This window comes from Ranitomeya imitator, chromosome 10, assembly GCF_032444005.1.
Source record: "Ranitomeya imitator isolate aRanImi1 chromosome 10, aRanImi1.pri, whole genome shotgun sequence".
NCBI lineage: Eukaryota > Metazoa > Chordata > Amphibia > Anura > Dendrobatidae > Ranitomeya > Ranitomeya imitator.
In genome coordinates this window covers 39,642,295-39,664,770 of record NC_091291.1, presented here as the reverse complement: position 1 = coordinate 39,664,770, position 22,476 = coordinate 39,642,295, and the positions used below count along the sequence as shown (strand labels likewise).

At 45.3% G+C, this 22,476-nt stretch overlaps 2 protein-coding genes across 2 annotated transcripts in view; one reads left to right on the top strand and one right to left on the bottom strand.

The window, feature by feature from the left end:
- The window catches only part of MBOAT7 (membrane bound O-acyltransferase domain containing 7), a 35,551-nt gene extending 29,067 nt beyond the window's left edge, over positions 1-6,484 (bottom strand). The window contains exon 1 of the mRNA XM_069742197.1: positions 6,349-6,484. The gene's annotated coding sequence lies outside the window, so the exon portion shown is untranslated. The remainder of the gene's footprint in view (positions 1-6,348) is intronic.
- Positions 6,485-15,587: 9,103 nt separating this feature from the next.
- Positions 15,588-21,648, top strand: RPS9 (ribosomal protein S9). Its single transcript, XM_069742647.1, has 4 exons — positions 15,588-15,726; positions 19,809-19,931; positions 20,137-20,323; positions 21,404-21,648. The coding sequence occupies exons 1-4, from the start codon at positions 15,630-15,632 to the stop codon at positions 21,579-21,581; spliced, it is 585 nt and encodes a 194-aa protein (XP_069598748.1). The 5' UTR covers positions 15,588-15,629; the 3' UTR covers positions 21,582-21,648.
- The last annotated feature ends 828 nt before the right edge of the window (positions 21,649-22,476 follow it).

Below are 22,476 nucleotides of genomic sequence, written 5' to 3'. Positions count from 1 at the left end.
GGCCTCATTTACATGAATTTTTATCTTTTGTTGTAACCTCCATACATTTCTCTGTTTCTTTGGTAAAGTGGGAGCCTGCACCACATGCACATAGTGTCTATAATGGAGTACTCAGGTGGATGCCTATACACTGCAATATGTTCCTTACACTGGAGGTTTTAGGGTGATGTCAGATATCATCAGATCAGGTCTGTATTATTAGACTGTACAGTTAGTGGCGCACACCATAGGAGGCAGATCTGTGTAACTCTCCACACACTAACATACAGTGGTGGATCCTCATGGGAGGATAATGGGCTCAGTGACCCACACCATGATGCCACCTACTATCTACAGATGAAACCAGAAGTTTCCATACACTATATAAAAATATACAGCTGCATGTTTTTCCTCAATATCTGACATGAAATCAGAATAAACCTTTCCTGTTTTAGGTCAATTAGGATTGACAAATGCCAGAATAATGAGAAAGAATTCAGTAAGTAATAAAAATATCTTAACGTCAAAAGTTTACATACATTTAGATTACTGTGCCTTTAAACAATTCTGGACTACTACATGATGATGTCATGTGTTTGGAAACTTCTGTTTTTTGTTTTGTTTTTATATCTGACTTAGAGACATCTGTGGATATATTTTAATGCACACCTGAAACATACTGCTTCTTTGTGTAGCATCATGGGAAAAACTAAAGAAATCAGTTAAGATATCAGGAAGAGATTTGTGGACGCATAAATCTGGCTCATCCTTGGGTACAGTTTCAAGATACTTGAAGGTGCTTCGTTCATCTGTACAAACAATTATTTGCAAGTACAAACAAGATGGGAATGTCCAGCCACCATAAAGCTCAGGAAGGAGACAGGTCCTGTGTCCCAGAGATGAACGTGCTTTAGTCTGACATGTGCATATCAACCCAAGGACAAAAGTAAAAGGCCTTGTGAAGATGATGGCAGAAGCCGGTGAGAATGTGTCAGTATCCACAGTGAAACAAGTACTGTATCAACATGGGCTGAGAGACCACTCTGCCAGGGAGAAGCCATTACTCCAAAATATTTATGTTTGCATATGCACACAGGAACAAAGACCTTAATTTTTGAAGACATGTCCTGTGGTCTGATGAAACTAAAATTGAACTTTTTGGGCATAATTACCATCATTACGTTTGGAGGAAAAAGAGAGAAGCTTGAAATCCTAAGAACACCATCCCAACTGTGAAACACGGGGGAGGCCGCATCATGTTGTGGGGTTGTTTTGCTGCAGCAGGGACTGGGGCACATCATAAACTACATGGCATAGTGAGAAAAGAAGATTATGTGGCAATACTGAATCAACATCTCAAGACATCAGTCAGGAAGATAAAGCTTGAGCGGAAATGGGTCTTCCAAATGGACAATGACCTGAAGCATACTGCCAACATGGTAACAAAGTGGCTCAAGGATTCCAAAGTCAATGTTTTGCAGCGGCCATGACAAAGCCCTGATCTCAATCTTATTGAAAATTTATGGGCAAAGCTGAAAAGGCCGATGCGAGCAAGGCAACCTACAAACCTGGATCAGTTACACCAGTTTTGTCGAGGATTGGGAACAAATTCCAACCAACTATTGTAAGAAGCTTGTGGAAGGATATCCCAAACGTTTGACCCAAGTCAATCAGTTTAAGGGTAGTGATGAGCGAGTGTACTCGTTCCTCGGCTGGTCTCCGAGTATTTATGACTGCTCGAAGATTAAGTTTTCATCGCCCCAGCAGCATGATTTACAGCTATTAGCCAGAGGCGGTAAAATCAGTAGCGGATGAGATTTCACCAAAAGAAAACCCCCTCACTTGAGAACGCTGTGAATTTTTAGCTTCTCAGTCTGCTCTTGCGGATTTTGACAACAGATTCAACCATTTTCCTTGTGAAAGCAGAGAAATCCTCAGCAAATTCTGCATATAAGAAGTGTTCAAAGTACCAAGTAGCAGAACCAGACAGGGAAGAAAGTCTCATGGAAGGATGGTAGACTCACCGACTTGGAGGTACAGCGGCTCATCCAACAGTGTTAGCTTCTCTGCATGAAATATACAAAGTTCTCAGAGTAGATGTTAGAAGATAAGCGGCACTCACCAGTGTGATATCCCACTGCAAGGAATAAAAGGACTCTGGACATAAACAAGATATGCCGGTTACAGAGGTATGCGGGGAGAGGCAGAAGTGGACAACGGCCGTTTCGCCTAACAATGCTTGAAGGGGTTCAAGTGTGTAATTACATAAGGTTACTCCCTTATACAGGGCTGACCTTTCAGTGTAAGGTGAAAAAAATATATGTAGCATTATGTATAAGAAAACACAGAAATGTACAATAAAGAAGATATATGGTAATCACATTTTCGTAAATTAGAGGGAAATAGATCAAATGTATCATTTAATCCAATGGGAACTTGCGCTTTGGTTTTCATGATCCATTTAGCGTCATGTCTAAGTAGTATATTGTTGGGGTTACCACCTTGGGGCTGGATAATTAACCACTTCAAGATCTGCAAAACGCAAGGTCTCTGGATATGAATTCTTTTACCTGCATATGGTTAATAAATCTTGATGTGATAGAACTATAGTGTTCACAAAATCTGGGTTTTAAAGGTCTAATAGTTTCTCCTATGTAATAAAACATGCATGGGCAAAATAAGATGTATATACTACAAATTCAGTTCTACAGAATATAATATCTGTGGTTTTATGTACCGTAGTTTGGGGCCAATGCGTAGGGGATTAATGTGATATGGAGATGGCAGCTAGGACAATTACCGCAATTATTATTACATGGAAGTATATGTTTTTCTAACCAGTTACGTTGGGTAGATAATAGTCTATTATTAACTAGAACGTCTCATATTATGAGTTCTCCGATAGTAAAAAAAAAAAAATGGGTTTAAGAGGACCAATTTTCTGTAAATCTTTAGGTGTGTAAGATATGCCAGTTTTTTCAAATGGCCGAGTATTATTTTGCCTCTCCCCGCACACCTCTTTCACACTTCTGTCTTTCATCTCCCGTCATAATGCGTTGTTTTGTGAAAAACACATCCTGCGAATTTGCCCGCAGAATGCGTTTTTTTTCTCATAAACTTGTATTAGCGACGTATCGCGACTTATGGCAACACGTTTCGTCCGTCGTTCACTGGATCCTGCGGAATTTGGCGACACGTCATCTGAAAAAAACGTACAATGAAACGTTTTTTGTCTGCGTTGGAAAAACGTGCCACGACGGATCCAGCGGCATACATCGTTGGCTAGAATGGAAGCCTATGGACGCAGGACCCGTCGTGGCACGTCGCATGACGGAATCCAGCGATGGAATCCGTTTTTTTTTTTTTTTTTTTAACTCTGAGCATGCTCCAAATCAGCATTTAGTAGCCAATTGACCAGACAGCCCCAAATCTATATAAACCTGGCATGTGGCTTCATTCCTCAATGTGTCAGCAAGACGCATACAAGCAAGAAGCCTGCCAGCAACCTGCCTGATGGATAGATGCATAGATGGTCACAATATTTGCTATAACTCCTTCCATTTCTGCCACTTGCTCTAAACCCTCTCAAAGATGGGGTGTTAAAACACTCAATATATAGGTTTTCCTTATTTTCCAGTAGCCAATCACATTTGGGAGACTCCCATTTGTAGGCATGGAAAACGGATCTGTCAAAAAAAAAAAACGGATGGGAAAAATGGACAAGACGGATGCAACGGATCCAGTTTTTCGACAGAACCGTCTAGCGGATCCGTCGAAAAACTGGATACGTTGCATCCGGTTTTCACTATTTTTGACGCATCCGTCGATAAGTCGCGTCGACGCATTACGGCCACCTGCCGACGGAAGTGTGAAAAAAAGCCTAACCTGCACATCCTATGTCCAGATCCCACTGCATGGAATAAAAGGACTATCAGATTTTCCGAGCTGGTGAGTGCCGAATAGGTTCTAACATCTACGCTGAGAAATTCTGTGTATAACACCAGGGAATTTCACTGGATTTGTGGTGGGAAAAAAGAAAAAAAACCCTAATGATGTCCTCCCTAATGATACCCATGGGATAGGGGTTGCCCAGCCCTTACGCTACTCGTGACCTACCCATGGGATAGGGGTTGTCCAGCCCTTACGCTACTCGTGACCTACCCATGGGATAGGGGTTGCCCAGCCCTTACGCTACTCGTGACCTACCCATGGGATAGGGGTTGTCCAGCCCTTACGCTACTCGTGACCTACCCATGGGATAGGGGTTGCCCAGCCCTTACGCTACTCGTGACCTACCCATGGGATAGGGGTTGCCCAGCCCTTACGCTACTCGTGACCTACCCATGGGATAGGGGTTGTCCAGCCCTTACGCTACTCGTGACCTACCCATGGGATAGGGGTTGCCCAGCCCTTACGCTACTCGTGACCTACCCATGGGATAGGGGTTGTCCAGCCCTTACGCTACTCGTGACCTACCCATGGGATAGGGGTTGCCCAGCCCTTACGCTACTCGTGACCTACCCATGTGATAGGGGTTGTCCAGCCCTTACGCTACTCGTGACCTACCCATGGGATAGGGGTTGCCCAGCCCTTACGCCACTCGTGACCTACCCATGGGATAGGGGTTGCCCAGCCCTTACGCTACTCGTGACCTACCCATGGGATAGGGGTTGCCCAGCCCTTACGCTACTCGTGACCTACCCATGTGATAGGGGTTGTCCAGCCCTTACGCTACTCGTGACCTACCCATGGGATAGGGGTTGCCCAGCCCTTACGCTACTCGTGACCTACCCATGGGATAGGGGTTGCCCAGCCCTTACGCTACTCGTGACCTACCCATGGGATAGGGGTTGCCCAGCCCTTACGCTACTCGTGACCTACCCATGGGATAGGGGTTGCCCTAGGGGTTGCCCAGGGGGGCTCTGCAAGGTGAGTGCCCCCCTCCTCTGCAATGCATTGAATCTTTTTTTTTTAGTTAATATTCCATAATTATACTCAACACTATTTTCAATAAAGTGTCTTTTTAGAAGAATCCTCAGCAGATGCTCTTATATCGACAGTCCAGCTGATTCATCAGTTGGTATGGTAACAAAAATGTCAATCTCCAGCGCCACCAACATTGTGGCACCAAATATAGCAGGAATCAGGATTGGTCACACGTATAAGGGTATGGGCCCACGATTAGGAATAGTAGCGTTTTGGACACAGCATATTTTCGCTACATTCTAGATTACCCATTTGTTTTTTGGAACTACGTGGATTTACAGCATCTAATGACAGTGTATATTAAGGGAAAGTACGCGGAGGACACTGGCGTCTCCGCTACAGAAATTGACATGCTGCGGCTGGTAAACCCGCACCGCGGGTCAGTTTACGCAGCGGTAAAAAGCAGTGGGCATGGGATTTCTAGACATAGTAGTGTTTTGGACGCAGCCTATTCCTGACCGTGGGCACGTACCCCAAGACTCCAATGGAGGTCACTGCGTGTGCACACAATGGCGGAGGAATCTACAGCAACTAACTGGATATATTGCCAATTTTGGCAACTCTCCCCTCCCGCTCCCAGATTCTTTTTTAATAATGCTCCAGTTCTTTGGACAGATGGCCATCTTTACATCTCTGAACTTTCAGCGGTTTTTCACCCACTCAATTGAATGGAATAAAAAAACTAACCAAAAACACCGCAAAAAAAAATGCAGCAAAACCCTGGCCACAGCTTTTTTCCTGCAGAAAAAAAACAAATGCAACAAAAACGTCCAGTGTGAACTAAGCCTTAGCAGGTAGTTCTTAATATAAGCGTAAAAGGACACATATGCAGGAGATAGGACTATCCCTTTAATTTTATCATGAAGCACCCTCGGCTCGCTAGCATTGATCATATCACATAACATCCCGGAGAAATGTACATATATTTAATAAAAATTATAAAATACAATAAAATAATATAATGGCTATAATAAAAATGTAAAATATTAGCTATATTTATATTTTTATTATTTATATTAATATTTTGCTACATTTTATGGTACTTAATTTTTAATATAATATGTAGAAATATAAAATAGCTATAATATATAATAAAAATATAAATATAGCTATAATAAACAATAATGTAAATATAAAATATAAGTGAAAAATAAAACAAATACAGCCAATATAAATACAAAACATATAGACATTATAAACTAAAACTACAATACTATACATAGAATATAAATAATATAAAGTAGCTCTATAAACAGTGTGACATGCTAGTGTGTGACAGTACAACTCCTCGGTATAGGAGGCTGCAGCTTCCTCCAGCCCTGAGCGCAGAGCCCGCACAACTCGCCGTGCCATGCTCCCACACACCGGGGCCGCCCTCCTTACCTTCCCGGGGCGGCTCCGGAGCGGAGGGTTCGGCTGCACACTGGTTGTCTAATGAGGAGCCATTCATCAGCCAGGAGCGGTAACAGCAGGAATCCTGTCACGGCGGCCACCACCCCCCCTCCTCACTGCTTCCTAGTGACCTCATCATCCCCGCCTCGTATCCTCACAGCTGATTGGAAGACGTCTGGCGTCGCTCAATGGTGATTGGCTGCTTACCCATCACTCAACTTGTGAAGGGGCGGGACGAATGGTTTGTGCGTAAAGCGTGCGGGATTAACCTGTTCAGGACCGCCGTTTCACACTAGTGCAAAGTACACGCGGCTCCTGCTCTGCTGCTCGCACAAATGCTGGGACAATAAAGTTTTATCACATCCGCCATTGATTTGGTGGAGTGGTCACATGGAGACTAGAGATGGGCCAATTTATTTGGGTGGAATTGATTTAGAAAAAAAGAAAAATGCAAACTGGAGAATGCAGATTGTGTTTGTAATTTGCTCCCGCTCACCCCACCTCACAGTGCTCCTTGGCGAACCGGACCGCGAACCATGAGTAGCGGGGGCTTCCTGTCCATTGTCTGGTCCTCCGTCACACCGGCCAAGTGTTCAGTCTGTTGGCTGCGACCAGGTCCTGGAGGTCACTGTACATGGTCCAGGGCCTAACTCATGGCTGGAAGTCCTGGCCTAGAGTAAACAGCGGGCCACAACTTCTGGCCACAGGCCCCCGAGATGGTCAACTCCTGGATCTGCTGACGGCTGGAAGCCCTGGGCCCAAAGTGACCACTTAGCCAGAGGTGCGATGGGACAGAGAACCGGACCACGAACTGGGAGTGGCGGGGGCTTCCTGTCCGTTGTCTGGTCCTCCGTCACACCGGCCGAGTGTTCAGTCTGTTGGCCGCGAGCAGGTCCTGTAGGTCACTGTACATGGTCCAAGGTCTACTCACTAAACAGGCCTACTTCACAACCCTGGTATCTTCCCTATCCTACAACCCAAAACAATTATTCAAAACCTTTAACTCCCTCCTCTGCCCCCCACTGCCCCCTCCAACCTCCCTCATCTCTGCTGAGGACTTTGCCACACACTTTAAAAATAAGATCGATCATTGTTCAACCACCACAACCCCTTTGTATACCAGACCAATGCCCAAACCCCATAACCTCCCTATCCAACATCACTGAACGGGGGCTTAATTGTCTCCTCTCCAAATCCCACCTCACCACCTCTGCGCTCGACCCCATCCCACCTCCTCCCCAACCTCACCACCACACTTATCCCATCCCTAACCCACCTCTTCAACCTATCACTAACTTCTGCCACCTTCCCTTCTGCTTTCAAACATGCCACAATCACACCTATCCTTAAAAAGCCAACCCTCGATCCAACTGCTATGTCCAGCTATCGCCCAATATCGCTGCTCCCATTTGCTTCCAAACTCCTGGAGCAGCACGTCCATGCTCTCCTCCCACCTCTCATCTAACTTGTTGTACGACAATCTACAATCTGGTTTCCGCCCCCATCACTCAGCTGAGACAGCCCTGACCAAAATCACTAACGACCTACTTACCACCAAAGCTAATGGACAATACTCTGTACTCCTCCTTCTAGACCTGTCCTCTGCTTTCGACACAGTTGACCACTGCCTCCTACTACAGATCCTCTCCTCCTTTGGCATCAAAGACCTCGCCCTATCCTGGATCTACTCGTACCTTTCCAACCGCACATTCAGCGTCTCCCACTCCCACACTACCTCCTCTCCGTTGGAGTCCCCCAAGGCTCTGTTCTAGGACACCTAATCTTCTCCATCTATACACTTGGCTTGGGGCAACTCATAAAGTCCCATGGATTCCAGTACCACCTCTATGCTGATGACACTCAGATCTACCTCTCTGGCCCAGACGTCACCTCTCTGCTGTCCAGAATCCCGGAGTGTCTATCAGCCATATCCTCCTCCTTCTCCTCTCGCTTCCTCAAACTCAATGTGGACAAATCTGAACTCATCATCTTTCCTCCTTCCCATAGATCTTCCTTACTTGACCTATCTATTGCAATCAACGACATCATGCTTTCCCCCGCACCGGGAGTCCGCTGCCTCGGAGTAACCTTTGACTCTGCCCTGTCCTTCAAACCGCACATCCAAGCTCTTTCCACCTCCTGTCGCCTCCAGCTCAAAAATATCTCCAGAATCCGTATTTCCTCAACCGTCAATTTACTAAAATGCTTGTGTATGCTCTCATCATCTCCCGCCTTGACTACTGCAACATCCTTTTCTGTGGCCTCCCTGCTAACACCCTTGCACCTCTCCAGTCCATCCTTAACTCTGCTGCCCAACTAATTCATCTCTCTCCTCGCTACTCCTCTGCTTCCCCCCTCTGCAAATCTCTTCACTGGCTCCCATTCCCTCAGCGTATCCAGTTCAAATTACTAATACTGACCTACAAAGCCATCCTTAACCTATCTCCTCCATATATCTCTGAAGTAACCTCCCGATATCTTCCCTCACGTAATCTCCAGTCCTCCCAAGACCTCCTTCTCTCCTCCACACTTATTCGCTCCTCACCCAACCGCCTCCAAGACTTCTCCCGAATATCCCCCATCGTCTGGAATTCTCTGCCCCAACACGTCCGACTATCAACCACATTCGGATCCTTCAGACGGAACCTGAAAATCCATCTCTTCAGGAAAGCCTACAGCCTGCACTGACCCCGCTGCCTCCTCACCAACACCGGAGATACCGCCTCACCAACACCGGAGCTCCTGCAACCCTCAACCTATTGTCTCCTTCCCCACCATCCTGTAGAATGTAAGCCTGCAGGTCCTCGCCCCTCTGTATCAGTCCGTCATTGTTAGTTTACTGTAAGTGACATCTGTAACTTGTATGTAACCCCTTCTCATTTACAGCACCATGGAATCAATGGTGCTATATAAATAAATAATAATAATACTCATGGCTGGAATTCCTGGCCTAGAGTAAACACTGAGCCACTACTTCTGGCCACAGGCCCCAGAGGTCATCTCCTGGATCTGCTCACGGCTGGAAGCCTTTGGGCCAAAGTAAACACTGGGCCAGAGATGTGACGAAGGGGCGGAGAGCTGTTCAAAAAAAAAAATCACTGAAAAATCCTTGCTAGAATCTTCCTCTTCATTTTTATTGTAAAACGTCTTCGCTGGTCACATGTTCAGTCTTTTGAGCGTTCCCAGTCTTTTGAGAGAGAGGTCAAGCAGTCTACAAGGTCAATCTGGTAGGACATTTATAGGTCAAAAATAAGTGAACTGGTGGGAGGGGGAAAGGCTGTTCCCCTGGGACAGAAAAAAGTGCAGAATTAAAAAAAAACAAAAATGCAACAAATTCCCAATAATATGTGTCATAATGTATTGAAAGACCGTCCTGTAATATTCTACACATAGGTGGGAATCGTTATCTCAGGCCAGAAGCTTCTGCATTCACCTCCCCCATAAAGCCAAATTTAGAAGTGCACAGTCATGAAAACTAGTCCACATTAAACATTTATAGAATCAATAATTTCCATTTTCCGCTATTGTATGCTTTTATCAGGTGCGGAGACGTAGACGCTGTCTGCAAATGACGTCATTTATAGTCATAAGTTCATTAAAGGGGTTATCTGGTCACAGGATATTGATCACCTCCATAGCGGCCGCTGCCGGGTACAACACAGTGCAGCTCTTGATGCCGTTCTGCAACACCGGTCAGCGACTCCTGCACATTGCATGGAGCTTCGTTCTGTTCAAAGAGTTTACATCCGGCAAATAACAGCTGATCGGTGGGGGCGCCCACTCATCCGAAATTGATATCAACCACTTTAAAATATTATATGATAAGAAAAGTATACATACATTTTTTGTTGTTTTTTTAGCTGCAAATGCATGTATTTGAGAAAAAAAAATGTCCCCAAAGATGGAACACCCCTTTAATTCAGCGCTCATACACACGCCAGCTGTCTGATTATACTTTGAGCTGATAACTTGCAAAATAAAAAAGCGCAATTCTGTTATTTTTTTATTTTTTATTTACAGAGTTCATTTTACGGTAAAAAGGACCTGGGAATACGATTCTCCAGGTCAGTATGATTACGAAGATACCAAACATGCATAGTTTTTGTTTTTTCAGTAGTGAAGAAATTTAAAAATTTTTTATTAAAAATTAAAAAAAATAAAAAAAGAAACTTGTCGCCATTTTTCAATACCTGTAACTTTTTTATATCTCAGGATCTGGGGCTGAGGGAGGGATTATTTTTTGCGCCCTGAGCCGCTGTTTATATTGATATCATTGTGGGGTAGATACACTGTTTTGATCGCCTCTTATTACATTTCTCTCTGTTGTTGCGGCAGCCGAAAAAGCGCAATTTTGGCATTTTTAGTTGTTTTTTTGCATTAAGTAGTTTAATTTATTCTATATTTTAATAGATCGGACTTGATGAACACAGCGATACCGAATATGTGTATTTGTTTATTCAATGAAGTTTTGATGGTGGAAAATGGGGGTGAGTTGAACTTTTACTTTTTCATATTTTTAAAAATATTTTATTTTCTGTGTCTTTGTTAGGCTACGTTCACATTAGCGCTGTGCGGCGCAGCGTCGGGCGCAGCCGCGGCGACGCATGCGTCATGCACCCCTATATTTAACATGGGGGCGCATGGACATGCGTTGTCTTGCGTTTTGTGACGCATGCGTCATTTTGGCGCAACTGTCAGTGCACAGAGGACGCTGCATGATGCAGTTTTTTCTGTGCCAAAAATCATGCGTCACAAAAGGCTGCGTTGTGCATGCGTTGTGCGTTGCGTCGCCGACGCTGCACCGCACAACGCAAATGTGAAAGTAGCCTTAGTCTTAGAATCTGCGATCGTATGATCCCTTGTGCTGTATACAGCCCTGCTATGTATAGCAAAAATCACGGTCTCCTATGAACGCTGGCAACAGGCCGGCTTTCACAGAAGAACTGTCATGACAAGCACGGAGGTCTTCATGCAGACCCCCAGATATGATGTCAGTTCATCGGTGTACAAATGGGAGCATGGAATGACGCAACCCCCATGCAGTAAATGCCGCTGTCACAGATCGATAGGCTGACACTGGTGGAGCCGAGGCAGTTGATGGTTGATTATAACAGCCATCATCTGCCGGTAAAGATGCAGGCTCGACGTGCGGGCCCGCATCAAAATCAGCAACCCGTCAAACGACGGTATGCCCACCCATGGGTAGCATGAATCAGACCCTGGTTGCTGTAATTGACGGCTTCTCCCGTTGATCCTCAAACATATTTTTTGAGCACGCCGAAGACCTCCCTTAGCACCCGAGCATGCTCAGATAACACCTTATCCCAGCATGTTCGCTCATCACTACTGACCATCTATACGGCGGCCCTTGCTCCTTCTTTACAAAGTACAGCGGTGCTCTAAACTCTGCACACTTGGGGGTCCGGCATCTCCACCTGCTCAGCCCCTGCTTGCCTCGCAGCTATGTTTTACCAGCACATCATCTTTATAAGGCCGGCTTCACACTCAGCGTATGAAAATACGGTCCGTATATTACGGCCGTAATACGCTGAAATGTCCCGAAAATAGTGGTCCGTAGCTCCTCCGTAGGCAGGGTGTGTCAGCGTTTTTTGCGCATGGCATCCTCCGTATGTAATCCGTATGGCATCCGTACTGCGTGGTTTTCTCGCAGGCTTGCAAAACCAACATACCGCTATAGAAGTGATCCATGTGTCCCAAAAAGAAAAAAATATATATATATACCGTCTATATATATATATATATATATATATATATAGACGGTATATATATATTTTTTTCCCCAGGCTTTCTAGGAAAGTTCCCACGATCTATGAACAGCCAGCAGAGGGCGCCTCACCGCAAATGAAGCTAAATATAGCTCATTGATCTATATTTAGACTCATTCCCCGGGGTTTTGCAGCGAGGAGTAGCATTGCATTAGCAAAGCTCCTTGCTGCAAAATGTTTTAACCCCTTCAGAAGGATTTACATCGTTGGACGTTACAGATCTGCGGAGGGTAAGTATATTGTTGGTTTATTATGTTTCTTTACTCACAGAACGAGGGTCTTCAGTGATTGGATTGGGCGTAGAATAAAATACTCAAACAACCATTGTTTTTATTTCATTAAAATAATTTTAAATAATGTGTTTGTGTTTTATTTAACCCTTTACTAGTATTGGATTAATAATGGATAGGTGTCATAATTGACGCCTCTCCATTATTAATCTGGCTTAATGTCACCTTACAATAGCAAGGTGGCATTAACCCTTCATTACCCCATATCCCACCGCTACACGGGAATGGGAAGAGAGTGGCCAAGTGCCAGAATAGGCGCATCTTCCAGATGTGGCTTTTCTGGGGTGGCTGGGGGCAGATGTTTTTAGCCAGGGGGGGGCCAATAACCATGGACCCTCTCCAGGCTATTAATATCTGCCCTCAGTCACTGGCTTTACTACTCTGGCGGAGAAAATTGGGCGGGAGCCCACGCCAATTTTTTCCTCCATTTAACCCTGTATTTTAAGAGCTAGAACGGCCAAATTTTGCAGATACACTCTACTGACATTAGTAGTGTGGAATCTGCAAAAAAAATGGAGAGAAGACATGGTTTACTGTATGTAAACCATGTCTCAAATCATGTCGGGTTTTAGGAAGGAGAAAGAAAAAGCCGGTAATTGAATTACCGGCTTTCAAGCTGTATAGCGCTGGAAAAAATATTAATATATATACATATATGTGTCTCACTGACATATATATATATATATATATATGTATATGTATATATACCTATTCTATGTGTACACATTTATTCTACCTATTCTACTGTAAGCTGTCAGTGTGATTTTACTGTACACCGCACTGAATTACCGGCTTTTCTCTCTAACAGCGCTGCGTATTTCTCGCAAGTCACACTGCTTGTCCGTGTGTAATCCGTATTTTTCACGCTTCCATAGACTTTCATTGGCGTTTTATTTGCGCAATACGGTGACAAACGCAGCATGCTGCGATTTTGTACGGCCGTAGAAAGCCGTATAATACTGATCAGTAAAATACGGCAGATAGGAGCAGGGGCATAGAGAATAATTGTGCCGTATTTTTTGCGAGTTTTACGGACGTAGTTTCTGCGCTCTTACGTCCGTAAAACTCGCAAGTGTGAAGCCGGCCTAAAGGATCAGGTCTGCTAACAAGACACCACAAACACCGGCCGACTGTGACATCGGCGGAATTAAAGGGGTTTTCCGCTTTTATTTTCTTTGTATCTAAATGCATGTATCTGGGGCTAAAAATCATGCTTACAATCGAGCTTCATTAAGGCTATGTTCATACAACGCTTTTTTTTTTCTATCTGTGAAGTCGCAGTTTTTCTGGGTGAACCCACTTCAGGAAGACACCGGCGATCTCATCCCTGAAAATGGGGAAGGGTGAACACACTGCTTCTTGTAACCGGATTCCATACCCTGAAAAAAGTAACAGAAGACTGAACATGTGAACAGCTTCACATTGCTCTGCACTCTATTATTTGGGGGACGCAGGCGATTAAAAGGCAGAAATAAAGGGACAGATACCACTTACATGCATTTTTTTTGTAACAGAAATCCCCTAATAAACTGATTATAACTTTCTATGGTGTTAGTCTCTTTCAGTTTTGCACCATTTGCCTTCTTTGTGTTGGTGCTGGCCGCAGAAGGAGTTAACTGAGAATCCATCAGTGAGCTGACTAGGAGACAGGCAGCTTGTAACTATTATCTCTTTACTCACATCTGTGTTCTCTACTAGAAGCTTAGGAAGTGGCGATTTAATGGACAGTTCGCATTGTGCGTTATCTGGCGGATTTCAGTGCGTCTGATCTGTCACCTGTGGGACGGATTTTCCTGTCTCCAGTACATATAGCAGGACTTGACGAATAATGATATTAATCACAATTTAACAGCCTAATACTTCCCCCTGTGCCGTCTGCTCTCCACCCGGACTTCATACAGTCCGTGCACCAAGCCTCAAAGGCCAGAACTAGTCGTGTCCCATTCGTTTCAACCAGAAAAATGGCGGACATTTCCCCTCTCTGGCGACAGACATATCGGAACGTATCATTGGCTGGCGCTGGAAGATGACGTATAAGAGGCGTGGTTTGTACTGCACTATATAAATGGCCGCTGTGGGCGCGCCCTTCCTTTCCCTCGGAGCGCCCGGTGAGTTTGCACGTGTGGGTTGGAACAGGGAAACCTGTACCGCGCCCGACCGCAGCACTTCTGCCGTTTATCTGCCCGTATTTGTCATCGCTTTTGGCTTCTGAATGGGTCGAGGTGTTTGTGTTTTCTGGTTATCGTAGCCGGCCGCGTGGTTTATTAGCCGCCATCTTGGAGCAGGGCCTTGTGCTGTGTATTATCAGACCGAGTCGTAATTCTGCCCCTGCCGCCTCCCAGACCCCTGCCGCCTGCTTGGCCCTCATTTTGGCGTGCAGACTCCAGTGCAAATGCGTTTCTAAAGACAAAAATGTGCGTTATACCGCTCTGTTGTGTAAGCCCCCTTAATAAAGCAGGGTGCAGGGCACCATGCAACCTCCATCTGGTAGCACGCTGGTGGTTGTAGTTTCCTTTGACCTCTGCAGTGGTTGCTGGGAGTTGTAGTTGCACACCCGGTAACCCATTTTTTGCAGTGTGCCAGGGCTGGTAATTGTAGTGATCATAATGTCTCCTCTGGCAGCACTATGGGGAATGTCAAGGTAAAAAGTAATAAAATATAGCTGCATTCTGTGGGCTGACACTTGGCCATCACTGCAGGCCGGTCTGGGGGTGCCGGACCATACACATCAGCCAATAATTAGTGTAGGTGACGCTGAGATCTAATGTGAGAGCCTTAAGACATCAGGCATTTGTCCAACGCTGAAGTTTTTTTAACCATTGCATGAACTGTTTTGAAACCATAAATGGAGGCATTCTCCATTCACCCCTATGGATTCACCCCCGGCTACTTTAAACACTTGCTCCAGTAGCGATGTCCGTTCTAATCCCCTGACCGCTGCTACAAGTCACAGGCTGCAGCGGTTCTCGTCTGCTGTTCAGAGCCGACGCCACTTGACAAATTGCACACCTCTTTACATTAATACTGCTGATTAGATGGCTTTTACAATAGGTTGTAGGATGGACTTGTTTTTACTTTTAAAAGTAACACTGTAACTGGCCAATTTCTGTGCAGACTCCAGATAGCCATCTGTATGTGAAGGAACTGGAATATTGTCTGACCGTATACCATGTTTTTGACAGGTCACTAGCTCAGGATGCCCGTTGCCAGGAGCTGGGTGTGTCGGAAGACCTATGTCACCCCGCGACGTCCATTCGAGAAGTCGCGCTTGGACCAGGAGTTGAAACTTATTGGTAAGTAGTCCAGACATGCGTGTGCTTCACTCAGCAGGCTGGCTGTGTTTGTTTGCCCGCTTCTCACAGCTTAAAGGGAATCTGTCACCACATTTCACCAATCTGAACTATTAATATGGACATTTGCTATCTTGCAAACACATTTCTTGCAGCTCTGAGCTCTGCTGTATTGTCAAACATGAAGAGAACATATATGTACACATAATAATAATAATAATAATTTTTATTTATATAGCGCCAACATATTCCGCAGCGCTTTACAAATTATAGAGGGGACTTGTACAGACAATAGACATTACAGCATAACAGAAATACAGTTCAAAACAGATACCAAGAGGAATGAGGGCCCTGCTCGCAAGCTTACAAACTATGGGGAAAAGGGGAGACACGAGAGGTGGATGGTAACAATTGCTTTAGTTATTCGGACCAGCTATCGTGTAAGGCTCGGGTGTTCATGTAAAGCTGCATGAACCAGTTACCTGCCTAAGTATGTAGCAGTACAGACACAGAGGGCTAATACTGCATAAAGTGTATGAGAACATGATGCGAGGAACCTTTTTTTTTTTTTTTTATTATAAATAGGCCACACAGGGATCGTTAGGTTAATGCATTGAGGCGGTAGGCCAGTCTGAACAAATGAGTTTTTAGGGCACGCTTAAAACTGTGGGGATTGGGGATTAATCGTATTAACCTAGGTAGTGCATTCCAAAGAATCGGCGCAGCACGTGTAAAATCTTGAAGATGGGAGTGGGAGGTTCTGATTATTGAGGATGCTAACCTGAGGTCATTAGCGGAGCGGAGGGCACGGGTAGGGTGGTAGACTGAGACCAGAGAGGAGATGTAGGGTGGTGCTGAGCCATGGAGTGCTTTGTGGATGAGGGTAGTAGTTTTGTACTGGATTCTGGAGTGGATGGGTAACCAGTGTAATGACTGGCACAAGGTAGAGGCATCGGTGTAACGGTTGGTGAGGAATATGATCCTGGCAGCAGCATTCAGGACAGATTGGAGCGGGGAGAGTTTGGTAAGAGGGAGGCCGATTAGTAGAGAGTTACAATAGTCCAGACGAGAATGAATAAGTGAAACAGTCAGCGTTTTTGCAGAGTCGAAAGTAAGAAAAGGGCGAATTCTAGAAATGTTTTTGAGATGCAGATAAGAAGAGCGAGCCAGTGATCGGATGTAGGGGGTGAATGAAAGGTCAGAATCAAGGATGACCCCAAGGCAGCGGGCATGTTGCTTTGGAGTAATGGTGGAACCGCACACGGAGATGGCAATGTCAGGCAAAGGTAGGTTAGTAGAGGGAGAGAACACGAGGAGTTCAGTTTTTGACAGGTTTAGTTTCAGATAGAGGGAGGACATGATGTTAGAGACAGCGGTAAGACAATCACTGGTGTTTTCTAAAAAGGTCGGTGTGATATCGGGAGCAGAAGTGTATAATTGGGTGTCGTCAGCATAGAGATGGTACTGGAAACCAAATCTACTGATTGTTTGTCCAATAGGGGCAGTATACAACGAGAAGAGTAGGGGGCCTAGGACTGATCCTTGAGGAACCCCAACAGTAAGGGGAAGGTGAGAGGAGGAGGAACCAGCAAAAGATACAGTGAAGGATCGGTCAGAGAGATAGGAGGAGAACCAGGAGAGAACGGTGTCCTTGAGGCCGATGGAGCGGAGCATAGTGAGGAGGAGCTGATGATCCACAGTGTCGAATGCTGCAGAGAGATCCAAGAGAATTAGCATGGAGTAGTGACCATTAGATTTAGGTGTTAGTAGGTCATTAGAGACTTTAGTGAGGGCAGTTTCAGTAGAGTGTAAAGAGCGGAAACCAGATTGAAGAGGGTCGAGAAGAGAGTTATCTGAGAGATAGCGGGTAAGACGGGAGTGGACCAGGCGTTCGAGGAGTTTAGAGATGAAGGGAAGATTAGAGACAGGTCTATAATTAGCGGCACAGTTTTGATCGAGGGATGGTTTTTTAAGTAATGGATGTATGATGGCATGCTTAAATGAGGAGGGAAAAATACCGGAAGTGAGGGAAAGGTTGAATATTTTTGTTAGGTGAGAGGTGACAGCCGGGGAAAGGGACTGGAGGAGATGTGATAATAAAAATATATACAAGAGTAACCCCATGACATGACATAATTACATCATATATTGTGTCCCTGACTTTAAAGCGGGCTCTGGCGCTGAGCCTGCATTCTTTCATCTTTTATTTAGTTAAGGTACCTTCACACATAACGATATCGTTAACGATATCGTTGCTTTTTGTGACGTAGCAACGATATCGTTAAGGAAATCGTTGTGTGACAGCGACCAACGATCAGGCCCCTGCTGGGAGATCGTTGGTCGCTGAACAAAGTCCAGAACTTTATTTCGTCGCTGGATCTCCCGTGGACATCGCTGGATCGGCGTGTGTGACACCGATCCAGCGATGTCTTCACTGGTAACCAGGGTAAACATCGGGTTACTAAGCGCAGAGTCGCGCTTAGTAACCCGATGTTTACCCTGGTTACCAGCGTAAAAGTAAAAAAAAACAAACAGTACATACTTACCTACCGCTGTCTGTCCCCGGCGCTGTGCTCTGCACTCCTCCTGCTCTGGCTGTGAGCGTCGGTCAGCCGGAAAGCAGAGCGGTGACGTCACCGCTCTGCTTTCCGGCCGCTGTGCTCACAGCCAGAGCAGGAGGAGTGCAGAGCACAGCGCTGGAGGACAGACAGCGGTAGGTAAGTATGTACTGTTTGTTTTTTTTTACTTTTACGCTGGTAACCAGGGTAAACATCGGGTTACTAAGCGCGGCCCTGCGCTTAGTAACCTGATGTTTACCCTGGTTACCCGGGGACTTCCGGATCGTTGGCCGCTGGAGAGCTGTCTGTGTGACAGCTCTCCAGCGACCAAACAGCGACGCTGCAGCTATCCGGATCGTTGTCGGTATCGCTGCAGCGTCGCTTAATGTGAAGGGGCCTTTAGCGGACATGTTCCTGTAACAGCTGCTGGTGGAACAGAGCAAACAAGTTCAAATCACCACCTTTTGCAAAATTCACATTTGGCATCCCTGCCTTTAGAAATATACGATCTATCAAAATATATAGTGAATTAATCTGGTAAACTGCACAATGAGACGAAAGGCCAGAATTACGGTTTTCTGGCCATTTCAACTTTCCATTAAAAAAGATCAAAACGTCATATCTATCCCCAAAATAGTATTAGTAAAAAAAATCAAATCAGGGCACAAAAATAAGCCCTCGTCCAGCCCCAGGTCACAAAAATAAAAAGCTACGGATCTCTGAAAGTGGTGACAAACCCAAACTTTTTTTCATGCAAGGTTCAGATTGTGCAGTTTTTCAGTTTTGGGATTTTTTTTTTCACTGTCGACTATATGGTAAAATCATTAGGGTCATTCAAAAGTACCTAAAAAACCAAGCGATCATATGGCTGTGGGGACAGGAAAATAAGTTATGGCTTTTGGAAGAAGGGCAGGAAAGCTGGAAAAATAACCCGATAATGACCCTGTTGTGAACTGATGAATCAATATGGACTTTGGGCTAAAACAAATGAACCTCGGTGAAATGAAGCAATGCAAAATGAAGAAAAATATTACAATGAGACTTTTTCATCTGTCCACAACCTGTGCCCATTCATTGTTTAGATAGGTGAAATCTGGTGTCTGATTCCCTTTAAGCTGAGTAGATGCCATGATACTGCATAGGACATACATTGGGGGAACCCCTGTATGTACGTATGACTGCAGGGTAGGAGGACATGTTGATATTGGCCATTAGTTGAACAAATCGATCTGTTCCAGTGGCCAGACCGGTATTCCAAGGCTGGCTGGGAGATCGGCAACCTCTTTCCTACACATGGAGTCCCCAGACTTGCCTATTGGTTAGCCGGCCTTGTGTGATACACTGTACACTAGGCAATACAACACCTGGAGATGCCGGTATGTAGGAGGCAATTTGCTGGGCCCTCATCCAGTGGCCGTAGATTACTGACACGGGACCTGCAAATATATTCACTGATCTCTAGCTGGCATTGTAAAATTAAGTTTTTACTCTGAAACTTCATTAAATGTCGTTCACTTTCTTCCCTAGGTGAATATGGTCTCCGTAACAAGCGTGAGGTGTGGAGAGTAAAGTTCACACTTGCCAAGATCCGCAAAGCTGCCAGAGAGCTGCTGACTCTGGACGAGAAGGATCCCAAACGTCTCTTTGAAGGTGAGCACCAGACGTGAAGACATGGGAAGACTTTAGCAGGCAGCGCTCTGTTGTCTCTGTGATCTCACTAGTTCCATATTGACCCTACAGCCATTGTATGAAGTTGAGGAGCAACAAATTGTCTTCAATCACAAAGTCTGGAGCGGCTGAATGCTCTGAACATTTGTGAATATCTGATCATAAATATTTTCTTTCCCCCCCGTAGGTAATGCCTTGCTTAGACGTCTGGTACGTATCGGTGTGTTGGATGAGGGCAAGATGAAGCTCGATTACATCCTGGGCTTGAAAATTGAAGACTTCTTGGAAAGACGTCTTCAGACCCAAGTGTTCAAGTTGGGTTTGGCCAAATCCATCCATCATGCCCGTGTGCTGATCCGTCAGAGGCACATCCGGTACGTCACTGCCCTAATGTCTACAGGATTAATATTGCTGAAAGTCATACTATATTTTGCAGACTGCTTTTCTTGCTAGTGATGTTTGCACACTTTTGGTTTGTTAAGCTGATGGCTCTTCCTCCTGATGGATGGTCCCAGATTTGCAATGACTGCAGTTAATTGTCTGCCAATACTTGTTATGTAACCTCTGCCTGTTATGTGAAGTATGCCTTTTGGTCTTGCTTAGCACATGGAACAGTCCTTGAAATGGAGCCTTGACTCGGCAAGGTCACTTTGGCTCAGGCCATACACCTTGTGATCTGCTATAACTCGATGGTGTCCGACTGGTTCCTACACGTTGGGCATCAAGCAAAAATTTCGGCAAGGTCACTTTGGCTCTGGCCATACACCTTGTGAAGGGTCTTTTTGCACTTGTATGGCCTCTGAGCATATACAGTCATCTGTAAATCCCTATAGTACAGGTAATCCAACAAACTGGTAAGAGGCAAGAAGCTTCAGTGTCATTTTTACTACTGACATGGAATAGAGACGTGATCCCATTTATTGAAATTTGGTTAACCCCAGGTGGATATAAGACTCCATGCATGCTGTATTTGCAGTTTTCTTCTATAAGCTAAAACCATAAGTAGATTTCATTAGTCTTTTTGCAGGTAAACCCTAGTCTGACTTTCCTTCAGGATATATCTACATAGTCACTAGTGATGAGCGAATGTGCTGGGATAAGGTGTTATCGGAGCATGCTCTGGTGCTAAGTGTCTTCAGCGTACTTGAACAATGTTCCGTGTCCCCGTGCCTTCATGTGTTTAGGCTGTCAAGCAGCCATGGGGACCTGAACATATTTTTCGAGAACGCCGAAGACACTGTTAACACACGAGCATGTTCCGAGAACACCTTATCCCAGGACGATCGCTCATTAGTCTGTCACTTAATGAACCACATTCTTGCACTGCTACTTACAACCATGTCTTAGTGAAGGTTAGATTCACTGGCTCAATTACTGCACAGCAAATGAGGGGTTATAGTGCTTAGATGTCTGGATGCACGATAATGTGGTTACATGTATGTGTTACCTTGCAGCGTCCGCAAGCAAGTGGTCAACATCCCATCATTCATCGTGCGCTTGGACTCCCAAAAACATATTGACTTCTCCCTGCGCTCACCATACGGTGGCGGACGTCCTGGCCGCGTCAAGAGAAAGAATGCCAAGAAGGCACAAGGTGGTGCCGGAGGTGGAGATGACGAAGAGGAAGATTAAACAGTAATACCGACTTCTGAATATCTAGGAGGTTGTAATAAGTTGTAAAATAAACTGTTGAACGTAATGGCTTGTCAATTGTTTTCCATCAAAACGTTACTACTGACTTAGTTTGCCACTTGTCTCTATATTCCTGCAGGTCTCGATTGGTCATTTACACGCTGGGAGTAATGCAGTATGCTGGCATGGGAAATGTACATTGGGTGCCTGGTTAGGCACCATTAAAGGGAACCTGTCACTTCCAAAATCGAAGGTGAGCTAAGCGCACCAGCATCAAGGGCTTATCTACAGCATTCTGTAATGCTGTAGATAAGCCCCCCGATGTAACCTGAAAGATGAGAAAGAGGTTAATTCTCACCGATGGGTGATCCCGCTGTGGTCCAGCCCGATGGGCGTTGCGGTCCGGCCCGATGGGCGTTGCGGTCCGATCCGGGGCTCCCCATCTTATGATGATGTCCTCTTCTTGTCTTCATGCTGCGGCTCTGGCGCAGGCGTTCTCTGCCCTGTTGAGGGCAGAGCAAAATACTGCAGTGCTCAGGCGCCGGGCCTCTGACATTTCCTGGCGCCTGTTCACTGCAGTACTTTGCTCTGCCCTCAACAGGACAGACAAAGTGTGCTGGAGCCGCAGCGTGAAGACAAGAGGAAGTGATTGTAAGAAGATGGGAGGCCCCGGACCGCCCCTGGGTGTGTATAATCGAACCTTTTTCTCATCTTTCAGGATACATCGGGGGCTTATCTACAGCATAAGCCCCTGATGCTAGTGGGCTTAGCTCACCTTTGATTTTGGGGGGTGACAGGTTCCCTTTAATGTTTTGATCAGTTGGGTTAATTTTCACTTTTAAGTCCCTTTAGGGGACCTGATCGCTTGTATAAAGAGAGAGCCACATCTGTACTT

Coding starts and splice junctions, on each gene's coding strand:
- RPS9 (XM_069742647.1), top strand. CDS start 15,630: ATGCCCGTTGCCAGGAGCTGGGTGTGTCGGAAGACCTATGTCACCCCG. Junction 15,727..19,808: donor CCAGGAGTTGAAACTTATTG/GTAAGTAGTCCA, acceptor TTTCTTCCCTAG/GTGAATATGGTCTCCGTAAC. Junction 20,324..21,403: donor ATCCGTCAGAGGCACATCCG/GTACGTCACTGC, acceptor GTTACCTTGCAG/CGTCCGCAAGCAAGTGGTCA.